The sequence below is a fragment of the Drosophila bipectinata genome, chromosome 3L (assembly GCF_030179905.1).
Source record: "Drosophila bipectinata strain 14024-0381.07 chromosome 3L, DbipHiC1v2, whole genome shotgun sequence".
Taxonomy (NCBI): domain Eukaryota; kingdom Metazoa; phylum Arthropoda; class Insecta; order Diptera; family Drosophilidae; genus Drosophila; species Drosophila bipectinata.
This window is the reverse complement of record NC_091738.1, coordinates 4,123,154-4,139,057: the sequence shown is the minus strand read 5'-3', so window position 1 is coordinate 4,139,057 and position 15,904 is coordinate 4,123,154. Positions and strand designations below refer to the sequence as shown.

General features: G+C 43.4%; 1 protein-coding gene across 12 annotated transcripts in view; it reads left to right on the top strand.

The window, feature by feature from the left end:
• The window catches only part of sif (still life), an 85,528-nt gene that overhangs the window by 43,230 nt on the left and 26,394 nt on the right, over positions 1–15,904 (top strand). For all 12 annotated transcript variants that reach the window (XM_043209629.2, XM_043209628.2, XM_043209631.2 and 9 more), the window contains 4 exons: positions 6,534–6,716; positions 8,069–8,269; positions 11,671–11,898; positions 12,905–13,091. In XM_043209629.2, the coding sequence (XP_043065564.1) occupies positions 6,534–6,716; positions 8,069–8,269; positions 11,671–11,898; positions 12,905–13,091 (799 nt within the window). The remainder of the gene's footprint in view (positions 1–6,533; positions 6,717–8,068; positions 8,270–11,670; positions 11,899–12,904; positions 13,092–15,904) is intronic.

The window sequence follows — 15,904 nt, the reverse complement described above, 5'->3', positions numbered from 1 at the left end:
CAGCTTCCACTATCTGTCCCTTTGGATAAACCATAATTACTTCCTTGAACTGCTGCGTTTTTGCTGCTTTCACCCCTCTACCCTCTCTCTATATCCTTTTTCCTTTTTTTGGTGGGAAGAGAAAACAAAAAGCATTGAGCGGAAGTCCGAGATTGCCATAAGAGGACTCTCTAGGTCCTATTACTTCCGTTACCCCCGGACTCCCCACCCGAAAAAACAAACTTGTCGGATGAATATTAATTAAATGAGCCTAAGGAGTGGCCATAAATGCAGTTTGCATTTAGCATTTTTGCATTACTGCATTTGTTGTTAATTAATTTTGTAGAAAAAGGATCTGAAAGTTGGCGAGGAGGAGGACTCTCTGTAGGCTTGAATAAAATTAAAAGAAAGTAGCAGTAGAAAGGCAGTAGAAAAATGCAGAAAGGTGTCACACCAACGTGTCCTTTTATGAGTAAATAAGTGTGGGTGTGGGTGAGGGTTTGACGATGACCCGCCCCCCCCACACACACACACTTACCACTCACATTCCTATACGCCCCCCTTTTTTTCTGTAAAAAAGAGCAACAGTGTTGTCTAATTTTTTTTTTTGCAGGCTCCTCTGGTTGTTTTTTTGTTGTCTTGCCTTCTACTTTTGTGTGACGCCTACGCTGACTGCTTGTTGTTGTTGTTGTTGTTGTTGCTGTTTTTTATAGCTGTCACCTTTCGGAAATAATCATATATGTGTCAACGGAGGGAGGCGGGGTTTCGGCAGCACTTCGCTTCGTTTGCTTTAGCTTTTCTAGTTTCTCTAGCTCTGTTTTTTTTTTTTTTTGTGTGTATATATCCATGTGTGTGTGTGTGTGTATAGATACTTTTCCTCCTCCAGCTGCTATCTATTTTTCTTTTTCGCATAAAGCACTCACACACACATACACACATACTCATACATGTATACACAATGCAGAGCCGTAAAAAAATAGTAGTAGCTGCCCGGGCGCGTTTGGTTTTTCGTACGCTCTGGTTTTTACGCTCTAATTACGACTCCTACGACTGAACTTCCCTCTTGTCATGCCGCATGCCTCATGCCTCATGCCGCATGCCTCCTGCCACTGACACCTGCTCCTGCTCCCCCGTCCTGGACCAGATCCACCTACCTGGTGTGCAATTGCCATGGCGGCGCTGTCTAAACAAGGCTCACTTGCTGCCTGCTCCCTGGTTGCTTTCAATTTGCAATGGCTGCCTGTCATTTCAGCTCAATAGCAGTAGCAGAGCCTTCTGATCCTACCCCTTGGATTCTAGATTTTTTTTTAAATTTTTGCATTGACTTTAAAGTCCACATACAGAACTATATCCTTTAAAAGTTAAACCACAGTATTTTATTTGCGGCCATCACCATCGATTTCATGTAATTGCACTAATTAAATGATGCATCACCCGTACGTGAATTGAAAGCTTAATGCAATTTTCAGTTTTGCGGGTTTAATGCAACAAAAGTCAGTCAGTATTCATAGTATTCAGTGTGTTTTAATGAGGCCTTTATGAAAACAATTCAAGTAAATGAGAATTGTTTTTCTTGACTGCTCAGCCGGAAAGTGGGCAATCATTCGGGGATTGAAATTCCTTTTTGGATATTTACTCCCCAAACAAACAAATATTAAGGACACCGGAAGTATCTACAGACTATCAGATATATGGATAACAAAACCCAAAATGTTTTCAATTAATTTTATCATAATTAAAATGAAATTTCGCCACAACAACTAAGCCACCATGTTGGCCAAAAACCATAAACTTCAATTTTGTTATGAAATGTATATTTAGTTAATTTCAATTTACACCGAAAACTTTACTTAATTAGACCAACTTAAAGCCGCACACACACACACACACACAAAATGTAAAGAAACTTTCCCCATGACGGAATTTTCCTGGAAAATGTGGAAAACAATGCCCCTGCCTCGGGAATTTCTTTCCTTTTTTTTTTTGGGCTACTGGGCTACTCCTGTTCGCTCTTCAATATTTTTTAATGAAACCATAAAGTTTATAATTACCATAAAATTTACTTGTTCGGTTAGTTTTTTGTTCAGAGGTTTCTTCTTGATGGCCAACCAAAAAAAAAAAAATAATAATAATAATAATAATAACTTTGACCTGGCTTACACACACACCTACACCTACCCCCACACCCATTGGTGTGCCCCAAGGCAAGTGAGTGGGCGTGGCAATTCATAAACTAATGCCAAAATGGTACAAATTTATGGCAAGAAATATGAAAAACGAGTTGAACTCGAAAGTCCGGCATAAAAGCGGTGGGCAGTAGTAGCAGTAGGGTTAGGGGGTTACACATGTGATGACCTCGGGTCCCTCACACATTTCTGCAGCTTTGTTTTTGGCCAAACGTGCGAATATTTTTGCAACTTTTGGTCCAAAGTTGCACAGGAAATGGGTCTGGCATATGGTTGCCACCGTTTCAGGATGGGGGACAGGAACCGGGCACCGGGAAACGGAGGGATGCCCAGTGCCCCTCCACCTAATCCTCCACCTCCGACACTCTCTCTCTGGCACAGAATGCGTTTGCTTTGGTTTTTGATTTGTTTTTGTTGGTTTTTTTTTAGAGGGGTAGAGGGGGTGTTGAGGAACAAGAGGCAGGACATAGGAGGCATGAGGCATTAGGCAAGAGGCATGAAGCATGCAGGGGAAAATCAGCAAAAGCGACGCCTCTTTCATCGAGCCTGCTGCATGCAGATGCAAAAATATGCTTTATGTAGGCGCTGACACAGTGGGCGTGGCTGTGGTCAGGGGCGGAAAATTCAATTCAATTGTCAACAGCATCCCAGCAGCAAGGATCTAGGGATCTACTGCCCCCCCTACAACCCTACTACCCTCCGTAGCGTTACTGCTCTGTGGCCACAAACATAGGCGCCAGTTTAGAGGTTTGGGGTTTTTTCGGGGGTTTCGGGCTTGGGAATCTTTCCTGGGCCACGCCCCTAGTCCGCCTAGTCCGACTAGGCCGCCTATGCCGCCCACCTTGCACTCACACGTTATATAATGTGGCATCATTTTGTGGTCAGCATTTATGCAGACCATATACAATTTTGCCAGGCCTTTTGTTGACATGGCCGGCTGCAGTTTCGGGCCCTACTACTATTTTGCGGTTTAGGACCAAGAGTGGGCAGGACACCACCAACCACATCCCCTGCATGACTTTTGACTGCCATGGAGCAGCCATTTAATGCAAAAGCCATGTCAAAAGTCATTTAAGCAGGTATCTCCGCTCAAAGGAGCGCTCAGGTTTTGAACAACTCGATATCCTTTGAAGGGAGTCCTCCCCGCCCCACCCTATTAGTAGTGGCAAACAAAATAAACTGATACCGGGTCACGAGTCCTTGCCTGACTGCCCGGGCATGATTATTATTATTTGAGGCATTGTTGTGGCCCCACTCTCTCACTCACTGGTCCATATAGTTATGTACCATATATTCCACTATTTGAAGCATCTTTGGCCTGTCATGCGAGAACACTGAACACTGAGCACTGACAACGGGGACATAACAATGGCAAAATGTATTTTTTAATTGTGCTCCCGAGAAAACACACATATATCAACCCAAAACAGAGGAGCTGCAGGACTGCAGAGCAGAGCTTTGGCAAAACAGAAACAATAAAAAAATAGATATATATACATATATGTATGTACATATAATAAAATGAAAACAAAACAAGGACCATGAACTCTCCAAACTCTCTCAACTCTCAAGCGGAAATGGCAGACCAGCGACAACAATAATAATAACAAGTACATCCTTGCAATGCAATGGCAATGGCAGTTTCCGACCATCCTCAGCCTCAGCTTCAGCTTCAGCTTCAGATTTGAAAAAAAAGGCACTGGAAAAAAATAAGTAGACATCTTCTTTGAAAACTAAACCCCAATAGAGTCCTTCAAAAATGATATATATTTCCAAAAACTGCCAATTATTATGTGATTTGTAAAATCATTCATTTTGTGACATTATTTCTACACTGTAGTTGCCACACAAATGTGAGGCAGGGGCAGCCTCAAGTGGTGCTTAATGAAAGCGCAACAGACAGCGGCAGGACCGCAGGAACACGACCACAGGACAATGCAGGGGTGGGGGTCTGATAGAGGGAGGAGGGCACAAAGACAGATAGACAGAAAGACAGACAGACAGACTGAGGGGACAACAAGGCAGGACAACTAAATAGGCGAACCGCAAAAACTCATCGTCAAGGAGCGACAGACACTGGCAGGGAAATGGAAATGGAAAATAGATCCTGCAAAAGGAAAGAGGAGGCTTGGGCCTGCCTGCCCTGCCTGCCCAGCCTGGGAATCCAACTATGCAGCAATAATAAAATTCACGGGAATTGAGATGACAGGAGCGTGTAGACCTCAAGCCGTAGGAGGGAGTAACACAAGTAGACGGCAGTAGCTGGGGCTCCTTCTACGGAAAGGATCCGCTCGAACTGTGGCTGGGAGCTGTCACTTAGCGTGTGACATGTGTCAAAACAAGCGGCAACCGCAGCGAGACCATGACCAGAGCCGATCCCACCGATGCACAAGTGCAGGAGGTCCTGCCAACGGGGGAATGCTGTTAATATCCTTTCGCAGAAAAGGTAGTCGTGGTAGCCACCAAAGAAGATTGAGTTTAAATAAAGCAAACACCGTGAGACTCTTGAAAAAGGGAACATTTTAATTAAGAATTCCAAAGGAGTAGGTCCTTTTTTTAAACAAAAAGGATATCAAGCCTTAAATTAATTTAAAGCTTTGTTGCTGCACTTTCCTGTTGCATGTTCGGCAAACATTTCTCTCGGGACTTGGAGTGCAAACACCCTTAGGGGCTTTCGCAGTTCAAGGATCGCCAGCGGGAGTTATCGTTTGCGTGATTTACACTCCCAATTGCATGGCAATTACAAGTCCATTAACATTGCCATTAACCCTTGGAGGGCCCGGGTCCTGGAGCGTCTAGCGACCGGGCCAGAGCGATTAATGGTCAAGCCGGCAAAAGGCTATTTATGGCCCAGGAAGAACCCATATTACTTTGACAAGGACAAACTGTTGCCAGCCAGCCAGTCAGCCAGCCATCCAGCCAGGACACAAGCAGGCCGTTGTTGTAAATAATCACAAAACTGACTTGGCCCAAGATAGTGTCCTGGGCGCCTCCTTCTTCCTTCCTTCCGGTTTGTGTTTGTCAAATAAGCAGCTTTCCTCAAGTGCCAAGTGCCATTGACAGTCAGGCTGGCTGGTAGGCTGGAGGACTCCTTTAAGGATAAAGGGTTTCTCAACCGCCTCCCGGAGAAGGATGTGTGTGTGGTCGCAGTGTATAATGGGATTTTGGTTTATTAATTAACCAGCTCTATGCTCCAAACTAAAGAGCAGTCTTAGACCTCAACTAGGAATTATTGCCATCTTAGGGGCGAGTTGAATTAAGTGGTGCTGGGGTTTCGAGGCTTGCCACATGCTCTCTATATCGATTTCATTCTTGATGCTACCATATATATATGTATGTACACTCGCAAATGCACAAAACTTTGATTTATTTTCACGTAAAACAAACATTCCAAAAGGCTCAACGTCGTACAGTTCAAACAGAGAGTCGAAACACGTAATCCCAGGTAGGAATGGCCAGATTTATCTGCTGAATGAATGGAGGATGGGGGGGGACAACCATGGTTGTTGGTGCTGCCTGTTTATGTGTACACATTCATTAAAATGTCGAACATCGAAAGTGCCTATTCAGGTTGTTGCCACGCCCACGGCACACACACTCTGGCACAGCTGGTGCAGTAACTGCTGTTGCAACAGCAACAGCAACTGCAACAGCAACTGCATCTGCAAATAATTGTCAGCTTACTGACTCGCATTCAATGCAGCAGTCAAAATGCAACAACAAGGAGCTGATGCTGATGCTGATGCTGATTCTGATGCTGCAACCAAAATGAAACAATCACGTGCTCCATGAGATCTATGCAACCGTGCTATAAATGCACGTGAAAGTGGAATCCAAAGTGGGATTTCAAATGCTGCGGAGGGTAGGGTAGGTGGTAGGGTGCTGTGGAGGTTCTGTGGGATGAATCTGTGGCACTGCAACGGAAGTCAAACGGTATTTGTAATGAAAAACAGGGCCATGCATGTATGTATGTAGTATTCCATACTATACCCTATTCCAAAAAGGGAGCACTTTTTTTCAGCATTTTCCATTTTTTTTTGGTGCATTGCCAACGCACTTCAGTATCAGGGACAGAACAGTGCAGAGATATTTGAATTTTCCAAGGGATGGGAGGAAGGGGGGGTTCTGGGAAAATTTTAGCTGCACATGACGCGTGATTTATGTATTTTCGTCAAATGGCAGCAACCACCGCAGTGGCAGCAGTGGCAGCAGTGAGACAAAGCTCTGCCATAAAATGCTAATGATGGCATGCCTGGAATGCTTTCATAACCCCGTAACCCCCTTGTTACACACAGACACAAACACACACATACATACATAATACATATGCTTGAACTAACATGGAGTTCATCCTTTCTCTCCCCGCAGGATCACAAGCTGAAGCACATGGCCGAGCTGCAGCAATCAGTTGTCACCGATCAGGAGACGCGTCATCAGATTCAGACGCAGATACTCCAGTGGGAGGAGAACCTGGAGAGGCTGCACTGCGAACAATTCCGACTGCGCTGCTACATGGCCTCGCTGCAGAGCGGCGAGCTGCCCAATCCGAAGGTGAGTTATGGCCACGACCAGTCGACATGGCCGCCGCACATCCACATCCACATAACCCCCCAAAAAGCGACCTGTCAGGCAGATAAGTCAAATGCAATTAATGGCTGCAAGTTCTGGTCGAGGACTCGCTGCTTTATAGTTCATCCTGGTGCCGGAGTAGTTAGGGTTTGGGGACAAAAAGTATTGCCTACATCCTGGCGATTTGGAGCGTAATATACGGTCACTATTTAGGAGGTAGTAAGTGGATTCAAACGAGGTTGAACATGTGGGCACCCTTCTCCACGCTTCTCATTGAGGTTACTTAGTAAACTTCAAAGATTTAATAATTATTCCACTTTCTTTACCAATAATAATAATTTTCTTGACTTTGACTTTAATACTTACTAATTCCAATCCAAAGACTATTCAGAAATTAATCAGCAATTCAAGGGGTCTGGAACTATCCTCTAATCAATGCCTAATTCCGGAACAACACCTCACCTAAGCCGCCACAAGCCCTGTCAGTTGTACTTTGGCCTTCCAGAACCTTTTTGGCCGACAAAACATCAAAAACAGATTCGCAGTCTAGTAAAGGGATTAAGGCTCTGAAAGCGGCTCTGAATGGCCCCAAATCCGACCAAACAATAATATCTGGCTTGGCAAAAAAGCGTTTACAATGCCGTTTAGAACCCTTTACATGTTCGAGTAGTCTATAATTACTTCTACCTATTTGTAGAACAACCTAGGCCGGGGAGGTCCTGCTCTTCCCTCCTCTCCCCTTAGGAAATCAAAGCCCAAACATGCACAATTAATCTCCGCAACAAAAGTTTAAGCATCTTAAATGAGCTTAAAGCGAACTTTTGCCATTCCACCCCCACAGGACCCCCAATTGGCAATCTTGGAAAGATTTGAAAACTGACTAAATGACTGAAAAACTGAAAGAGTGAAAGACTGACTGAGTGAAAGACTGACTGCGTGACTGAATGACTGAAAGGGTTGAGAGGTGATTGCGCTTTTAGAGACGAAGGAATGCGGGGCACTGGTACTAGGCACTGGTAAGTGCAGTTGTGTGCCTGAAAAGCAACATTATTAATTATTAATAACCGCAAAATGCAAACAACTTCAGAAGCCATAAAGAGCACAACTTCCCTCGACGCAGGATGTAGGATGCCAACGGCTTATTTACCTGACTGGGTACAGGAGCCTCTGCTCCTTTCAAATGTAACCAAATTAGTGTGTTGGATTAGAGTCGTGGGGGTTAGAGAGTGTGGTGCTGTTAAGCTACTACTTTGGCCAAAAATAGTTTATAATTCGCATTTATTTTGGAAACTTTTTGTGCATTCTCTCACACTCACATCTCATTTATTCAACAGTCGCTGCTTACACACGTGTCGCGGCCCACCAAGAACACGCTGAACAAGCTGGGCGTGTTCACGGTCTCCTCGTTCCACGCCTTCATCTGCGCCCGGTCGCCGTCGCTGCTCAACAACCTGCTGGCCGGACGCGGCGCCACAAAGCGTCGTCCGCCGATGCTGTCCCGGTCGAACAGCGGTTCCAGTCGTCGTTCCATGCAGGTGAGTCCACAAAACCACATTTCCTGAGCAACAGTAGCGGTCAAAATAAAATAGATTTGGTTTAACAATTTAAAAAATGTATAAAAATTATGATTCCCTTTTTTAAATAAATCAAGAATATCTTTTAACATTCTTATTAATTAGGCTTAAACCAATATTTGAAAAACTTACGTTTGAAATTGTTTTGGAAATGGCTTTGAAAATTAGGCTCACAGGTCGTATACGTAATTTTCTATGCAGGTGTAAGGAAAAATGCCTGGTTTTAGGAAATCAATAAATATATAAAAAATTTAACCAAGTTTTTTTAAAAAAAGGAATGTTTTAAGGTTTCTTGAGCTTTAAAAAAAATATTAATATATTTATTAAAATTAAATAGTATATTAATTTATAATTATTTTCATAAAACATATTTGGAATAAATAAGACAAAGCTAGTTTTAAAAACTTTAAAAATTCACATACATTTTAAATATTTGTATAAAATTAATACTATTTTTCTGACCGCTATTGTACATCCGAACCGAATCCAAATGTCCCTGGAATAATCGTTGTCCTTGTATCAATGTGTGCATTTATGTGCGACCACGGGGCGTATGGGTAATAAAATTATTTCAATTTTAAACGCATTTATGGCGCAACCGTGCCTGTGTTTGTATGTTTACGATTCTCGCTTAATGGCTGAATGTACATACGTACGTGTGTGAGTAACGAATGTGTCTGAGTAATTGAATTTTTATTTAAGGCAACGGAAATGGCATTAAAAGCTAAATTGAGCGCTAATGCTTAAAATGGATGGCCACCAAAAAATAAAAATATGTCGCTGTTGAACTGGCCACGCCCCTGTCCATTAGACTTTCTATAAAGATATGTTTTTTTTTTTTTTGGGGTGGGTGTTTGGTTTGGCTTTTATAATTTGCATTTAATGGCCATCAAAAATTACAGAAAGAATAATGAAATTTATGAAGACCCCAGACCCTCAGACCCCCAGACCTCAGACTCTGACTTGGCAAAGTAAAAACCGAGAAAGGAAAACCGAGAAAAGAGAAAAAAATACTGAAGTTGACTTGGCAAAAGAAAATATTTGCATATTTTAAGTGAATAATGCAGGACGCCATTTCAAATGGTGATCAGATGCCGTAGTCCCCCTCCCTGCTAATGACCTCAACACAATCAAATTTAAATCAACTCGAGAAGTGGCCAGAAAGTGGAGAAAGTAGGAAACAAGCCGAGGAAGAAAGTTCTGCAAGCAAAGATTAAATTTCAGCAAATAACTGGAGGCTACTACTGCCATGTACTAGTGCGATGGAGTTGATTAACAAAACCGACCAATTCTGTCAGAAAGTCATCAGTTTCGTATATCCAATGGCTGCTGCTTGTTTGTTAAACTTCAATTAGTAATAGCAATTTGTGGAAATCTCGTCTCTATAATGAAATTCATTTCATAAATTCAATTTATGTCGATTATTGACAAAATAATCTTGTGCCCAACTCGGATTTCAGTTCGAAGCCCTGTCCCTGTCCCAGTGCACTTCATTTCCAATTAAATTTGCCAACGCTGCACAATTGCCTTTGCCCCCTCGATGGTACCTTCTATCAGTAGTCACGCTGCCAGGATAAAAAATAAATATACAAAAAAAAAAAAAACAACAAATTACAGTCACATACACAGGATATACACAAGCAAAAACAAATGAAATGAAATAACATAAATGAGAGGACCGACCAGTTGGGTATATGGTATATGCTGTAAATGCGCTGAAAATTCAATGAATTTGAAAAATGTGCATTTGATTTGGTTCATATACATTTTTGCCAAGCCAATTCTCTCTGAGTTGTAACTGCATTTCACTTTACCATTTTTCGAAACATGTCAACTGCAATGCAGCAGAAATTGCAAACTGCATCTGCAACGGCAATTCAGAAATGGCAAATAAAATTAAAGCTTTCCAAAGCAAATTATCATCGCCATGTATCCTGTATCCTCCATTATACCATGGCAACCCAGATAACAATTTTCGCAAGAGTTAATATACGCCCTTACTCTCGCTGGCTCTTATTGGCTAAAATTTAATTAAACTGTCCATCGAAAGCGGCAGGAAACAGTGTGTCCTTGAGGGGTCTCTCACACTCCATTCAGTCAGTCAGTCAGTCAGTCAGTCAGGGACAATCAAAAGTTAATTAATCAGGAGAGTTAAGTGGGCGAGAAACGTTCGTGCGGAATTAATCGTCTTTAAGAGCTCCATTTCTCAATCAAGCAAGTTGCATAAATGCTGCGACACATTTCAGTAAGAGAAAATGGCTTTTAATTGGGTTTTGATTAAGGTCCTATGATTTCTTCTTTGGGTTATAGATTTTTTTTGTAAAATTTAAGGACTTTTATCCTTAATCTTTAATTTATGATGCCATAAGCTAGGAAGGAATAAGTAATGGGATATGGAATAGAAAATATTATATGGCTTGCGTTTCTGGCATCTTTGGCTATAAAATTCCACATATACTTCCATGAATATCAAGTTGATATATATTTTGTGTGGCATAATGATCCTGTAATCGATATGCAAAATAGTTATGCAACCCAAGTGCCCTCTTGAAGCCTTTAAACTGCCAGACCGCCAGACTGGCAGACTCTGCTCCGTTTCGGCGGAGCCTTTTGCGGAGCAACTGCCAAACTAATTCGATTGTCCTGCGTGGGGTGTGAGAGCGTGGATGTGGATTCGTAGAAGCATCCAACCGTGCCGCCATCCAATCCAACCAACCAACCAACCAACCATCCATCCATCCATCCATCCAGAGTGTATTACCTGGGCCAAGTTGATGCGAAGCCATTGCCAATGGCTGCCAATACAAATGCAATTTGCAGCAGCCGACAACTGGCAGCTGGGCCACCTGATTCGTTTACAGTTTACAGTTGCAGTTCCCGGCAAGGATGAGCTGGAGCAGGAGCAGGAGTAGGAGGAGTAACAGGAAGCCTCATCATGGAGTTAACATTGGATGACGATGACGATGACGTTGTGGAAACAGTTAAGCATTTTAACTGAGTTTTCTTCAAACTTGCAACGCGGCTTCGGCTTCAGCTTCAGCTGTTCCATATCCTGCTCCTGTTGGCGACATTTTTCATTACACTTCGTGGGGAGGGGGATGGGGGTCTTACTGCAGCAGCGGTTTTAAATGTGTGTATCTGTGTGTGTTTGCTATTTTTCAATTTTCACTTCCGCGTGTGGGTGTGTATCCTGTGACTGTGTATCCTGTAAATGTCTGTGCCTGACTGCTTAATGACATTGTACGAGTGTGTATATATCTCTCTCTCCCTATATATATATATATATAGTATCGTATAGTATAGTATAGTATGGGTATGTGTGTATGTGTGTTTATCCAATCGAATTTTCTGCCTTTTTCCAGATGAATTCACGTGACGAACCGGAAAAAACTTTCAAAGTTGCAATGCCCGACAATGCTTACTCGACAGTTTATCTACGTGATGCCATGTCTGTGGAGGAATTCCTCGCCAGCGCCTGCGCCCGTCGCAACCTCAATCCCATGGAGCACTTTGTGCGCGTCAAGAAGCGACGTGACATGGAGGATCACAATTACTTTGTGCCGCATCGCAACGATCTGATTGAAAATTATGTAAGTACATAATCAAAGGCAGACATCCACCCATCCCCCCACCCAATCCAAGCCACCTTTTTCCTGCATTCCTTTAGGGGGTAGTCCTCCTCCCAGTCCTCTCCCCACAAACTTCAAGTTCAATTCACGTTGAAAATTGCATGTGGAATTTGGAATGTGGCACGTGAGGTGAAGCATATTTCATGAGAATTACCAGCCAGTTAAATGCCTTGGCATTGCCTCTCTAATAAAGCTTTAATTTCATTACAATTTTAAAGGATAATGTCCTGCAGGGAAGTCTTGGAATTTCTGCCCGGCATCTCAAGCTGAAATAACATAAATAATTCCAGCAAAATGTGCATTATCTTTATTTCCCTTTAAACATTAATCTTTAATGAACTTGCAACTTGATTGTCAAAGGGAATGAGTTGGCTGTTTAATGGAAACTTTTCACAAAGTACTCTTCATATTTTTCACACCCAAAACTGATAGTTTGTTATTTCTTTCACAAATTTCACAATTAGCACATCGGTGCTGGCTCGCCTGGCTGGCCGGCCATTACTTTTCGATTTCCAAAAGCATAATGCCATAAATTATAAAGTTTCCCGTTGGCCATTTCCCATTTCCCCTTCAGTTGGCACCCGATTAGTCTAGGTGAGAGCCCAGCCAGCTGCCAAGTCGGCCTCCAGCTGCAAACTTTTCACCACCCCATTGCCCCTCAAACCTTTTGAACTTCGACCTCAACAACAAGCTAGTAAATATTGGCCAGGCCAGGCCAGGCCAGGCCAATTGACAAATGGCTGAAATGTGCAACTGCAACTGAAAATGGGGAGTAAAGTGGCAAAAAAAAAATAAAAATAAAAAGTTTCCTTCGCCGGTGGCAGTTCAATAAATTTTCGACAACAACTTGAGCAGCTCCCAGTAGCTTCACTCCATAGCCATAGTTTGGAATCATTTTGGACATAAACAGGCATCTTTTCCTCACTTTCCAAGATCTTATTTTAAAGAACTTTAATTATCCTTTCAGCTACATAATCACGAGTTTGTGGAGGTCTGCATGAAGATCCTGTACCAGGTGGAGCTGCAGCGCACCACCCTCGAACAGATGTGGGGCTTCTCCGTGGAGGCGGAACTGATCGAGAACGCCGAGCGGCAGGACGAGCTCTGCTGCTACGTCAGCCGGGTGGAGGACAAGAGCGTGGCCATGCACAATGGTAAGTGGCAAGAAAATTTTCCAACTGACAGGACTGACAGGGGACAGGATGAAATCGCATTCAGACGATGAAATCGTGCATTTAATTTTTATGCCATTAAGGCCAAGAAATGAAATAGAGTCTTTGTCTTTGGTGGCCCAAAAACGGGTAACTAGATCCTGGATACTGCTGGACTGAAGACTGGAGACTGGAGCATCACCCACTTGCTCACCTGACGCCCGAGGCGAAACAATGTGGCCCAATGTTGCCAGGAAAATTATAAAGTGCTCTGCTTCCAGGCAGACCGCCGCCTTTGCTGCCTGCTCTTTTCTGTAGTTGTGTGTGCACCGGCTCCTCTTTTATATTTAAATGATTTTCACTTTTATGTCACAGAGAAAAAAAAGAAAAAGAAAACCCCAGCAGAGAAAAGTGAAGAGCACAAGACGAAACTTGAGCAAACTCACTTTGGTCTACAAGGGAGACCGAGTCGAGTCAAGTGGAGTTTGAGCCTGAATGGAGGAGCTCCTCCTCCTCCACTTGGGATGATGTGCAATGCGAAAAGTCAACTGTCAGCGCTTGTTCGCCCGGGAAAATGGTGGTGGGGAAACTGGGCTGGTAGCTGGTAGTAGCTAGGAGGGAAAAAAGGACGAGCCCAGTATGACGATGATGGTGATGAGCAGCGCACTCGAAATGTTTGCCAGGTGTGGGCGACGGTTTACGGCGGTGCGGCTGTGGTCCTTAAAGAGTTTTTCCTTCAGTCATCTTAGCTGGTGATCCCTCTTACCGCCATCCACTCCTCTTTCTACCCGGGCTCTGTTGTTTTTCTATCACTTAAAATCAACTTAAGTTGGCATTTGCATTCGCCAGGACGACGAGGACGAGGACGACTATGACGGCGACAACGACATGGAGTCAAGTGGATGTAGTCGAAATGCCACTAGAACAGCGCCTTAAATTATGGAACTGACAGGTGCCCTCTAACCCCCCCCTTACCTGTAGTACATACATATACACCTGGTGGGAAATCTGCAATGCTGCACTTGGCAAAGTGATGAACCGAAAGAACATTTCTCGCTGCTGTTCCTCCCAGAGCCGGAAAACTCATTAAGCACGTCGAGTGCGAGTGGCGCTCATTTGGTTGCCTTCGAAGGCGACAACGAATCCGAATCCGAATCCGAAAAATCCATTCCCCGGAAGGACATCCGAAAATAAGAAATAAACACAAAAGCCAAAAGTTTTACAAGAAAATGGAGGGAACTACACGAAATATTGTGAACTTTTGGAGGGGAGAGATTCGAGGTTCATTAACTGGTAATGAAATGCAGGGAAATGGGTTTGACTTTTGACCTTTTCATAAAGTTTAAATTATAAATCTGTGTTATAGATCTATAAAGGAAACTCTTACTACACTTTGGGAAAACAATACCCCATATTTAGGAGTATTTTTATGGCCCAGCTTTGGCGTGAGCCCCGAACTCATCAAAAACACAAGAATACATTGTATTTGGACTTCTTTAAGTGCGGCTTTAAGCCGTATACGTTCTGGCGTTATCTGGTTCTCGTTTTCTGGGGGCCCCCGACAAGAATATCCCCCACTCATTGTAGTGGCGTGTGTATGCATAAATTAAGGACTCCAGGATTCGCATTTACATTTGCAAAAAGCAGAACGCAATAGGAAACTTTATCCCCACTCCGTTATCCTGCCACTCCGCTCGGATAGAGATGATTGAAGGGTCCTGTGGGGGTCGAGGAAGGTGGCGAGTAGAGACCGCTCCCCTCTGAGGTCCTGACTACAATTGAATTTAATGGCTATTAGCATGTCGAAAGACGCAACTCTTAAGCAGTAACCGCAAAACAAAGCTCGGACAGGCCCGAAGACAACATTTACGACCAAATTGCACAAAAGTTGCCCCGTCCCGCAAAACCAGCCGCCCCTCATGCCCGCATCCCTCCATCCTCCAAAGAAACAAAAACAAATCCTGACCACTGCTTTCAAATGCAAATGTGGCTGGGGAGCGGAAAATTCTGGCCACTTTTCCTTTGGCTAATTGTGGAATGGAATGAAATGGTAACGAACTGGCGGACTCGCCCCATCTTGTTAGACTCCTTAAGACTTAAAGTCTTAGGTTGGCTTTCTTCCATGAGCCACCAACTGCATCCGCAGATCCTTTGAAGGATATTCTTCTCTCTGGCGGCAAGTGCACAAAGTTCGGCACTCTTGGAGTGGCAACTTTAGCGCCGAAACAAGCGTGGCAAAGCATTTGGCAAACATGGAATAACAATTTGCTCCATCGCCGTTTCTTTTCTTGCAACAAGCCAACTGGAAACGGAAGGAGTTGGCAACAAAAGGGAGGTCCTACTCCTCTCTGTGTGGAGAACAGAGAACGTGTTGACAACGCATATGCCAAGCCAAATCGGAGCCACCGCAATATAAATAAAATTTGTCCTTTTCCCAGAGCCATAGCCAGAAATAATCCCCCGGATAAAGTGGTGGCAGCCCCAACACACCCATCCATTCATGTATATATTTGTCCACATATATGGATATATATATATATAGGGCTATATGGTAAATCGCATGTGTCATGCCTTGCCTTGCCTTGGCATTAAGATGTAAAAATCCGTTTAAATTGTAACTCTGACAGGGGCAACAAAAAATATGCTGCCACAAGGCAAGGTGCACACAACAAATGTGTATAACTGTCTATCGAAGTTTTGCCTTAAGAAAATGTTACTGCCACTGCTGCAGCAACAATGATAAGCGGCAGGAGCAACTTGCAGATGCAGTTGCATGTCGTCAACAGGAAGAAAATGTGGCCAGGACATTGGAGGTG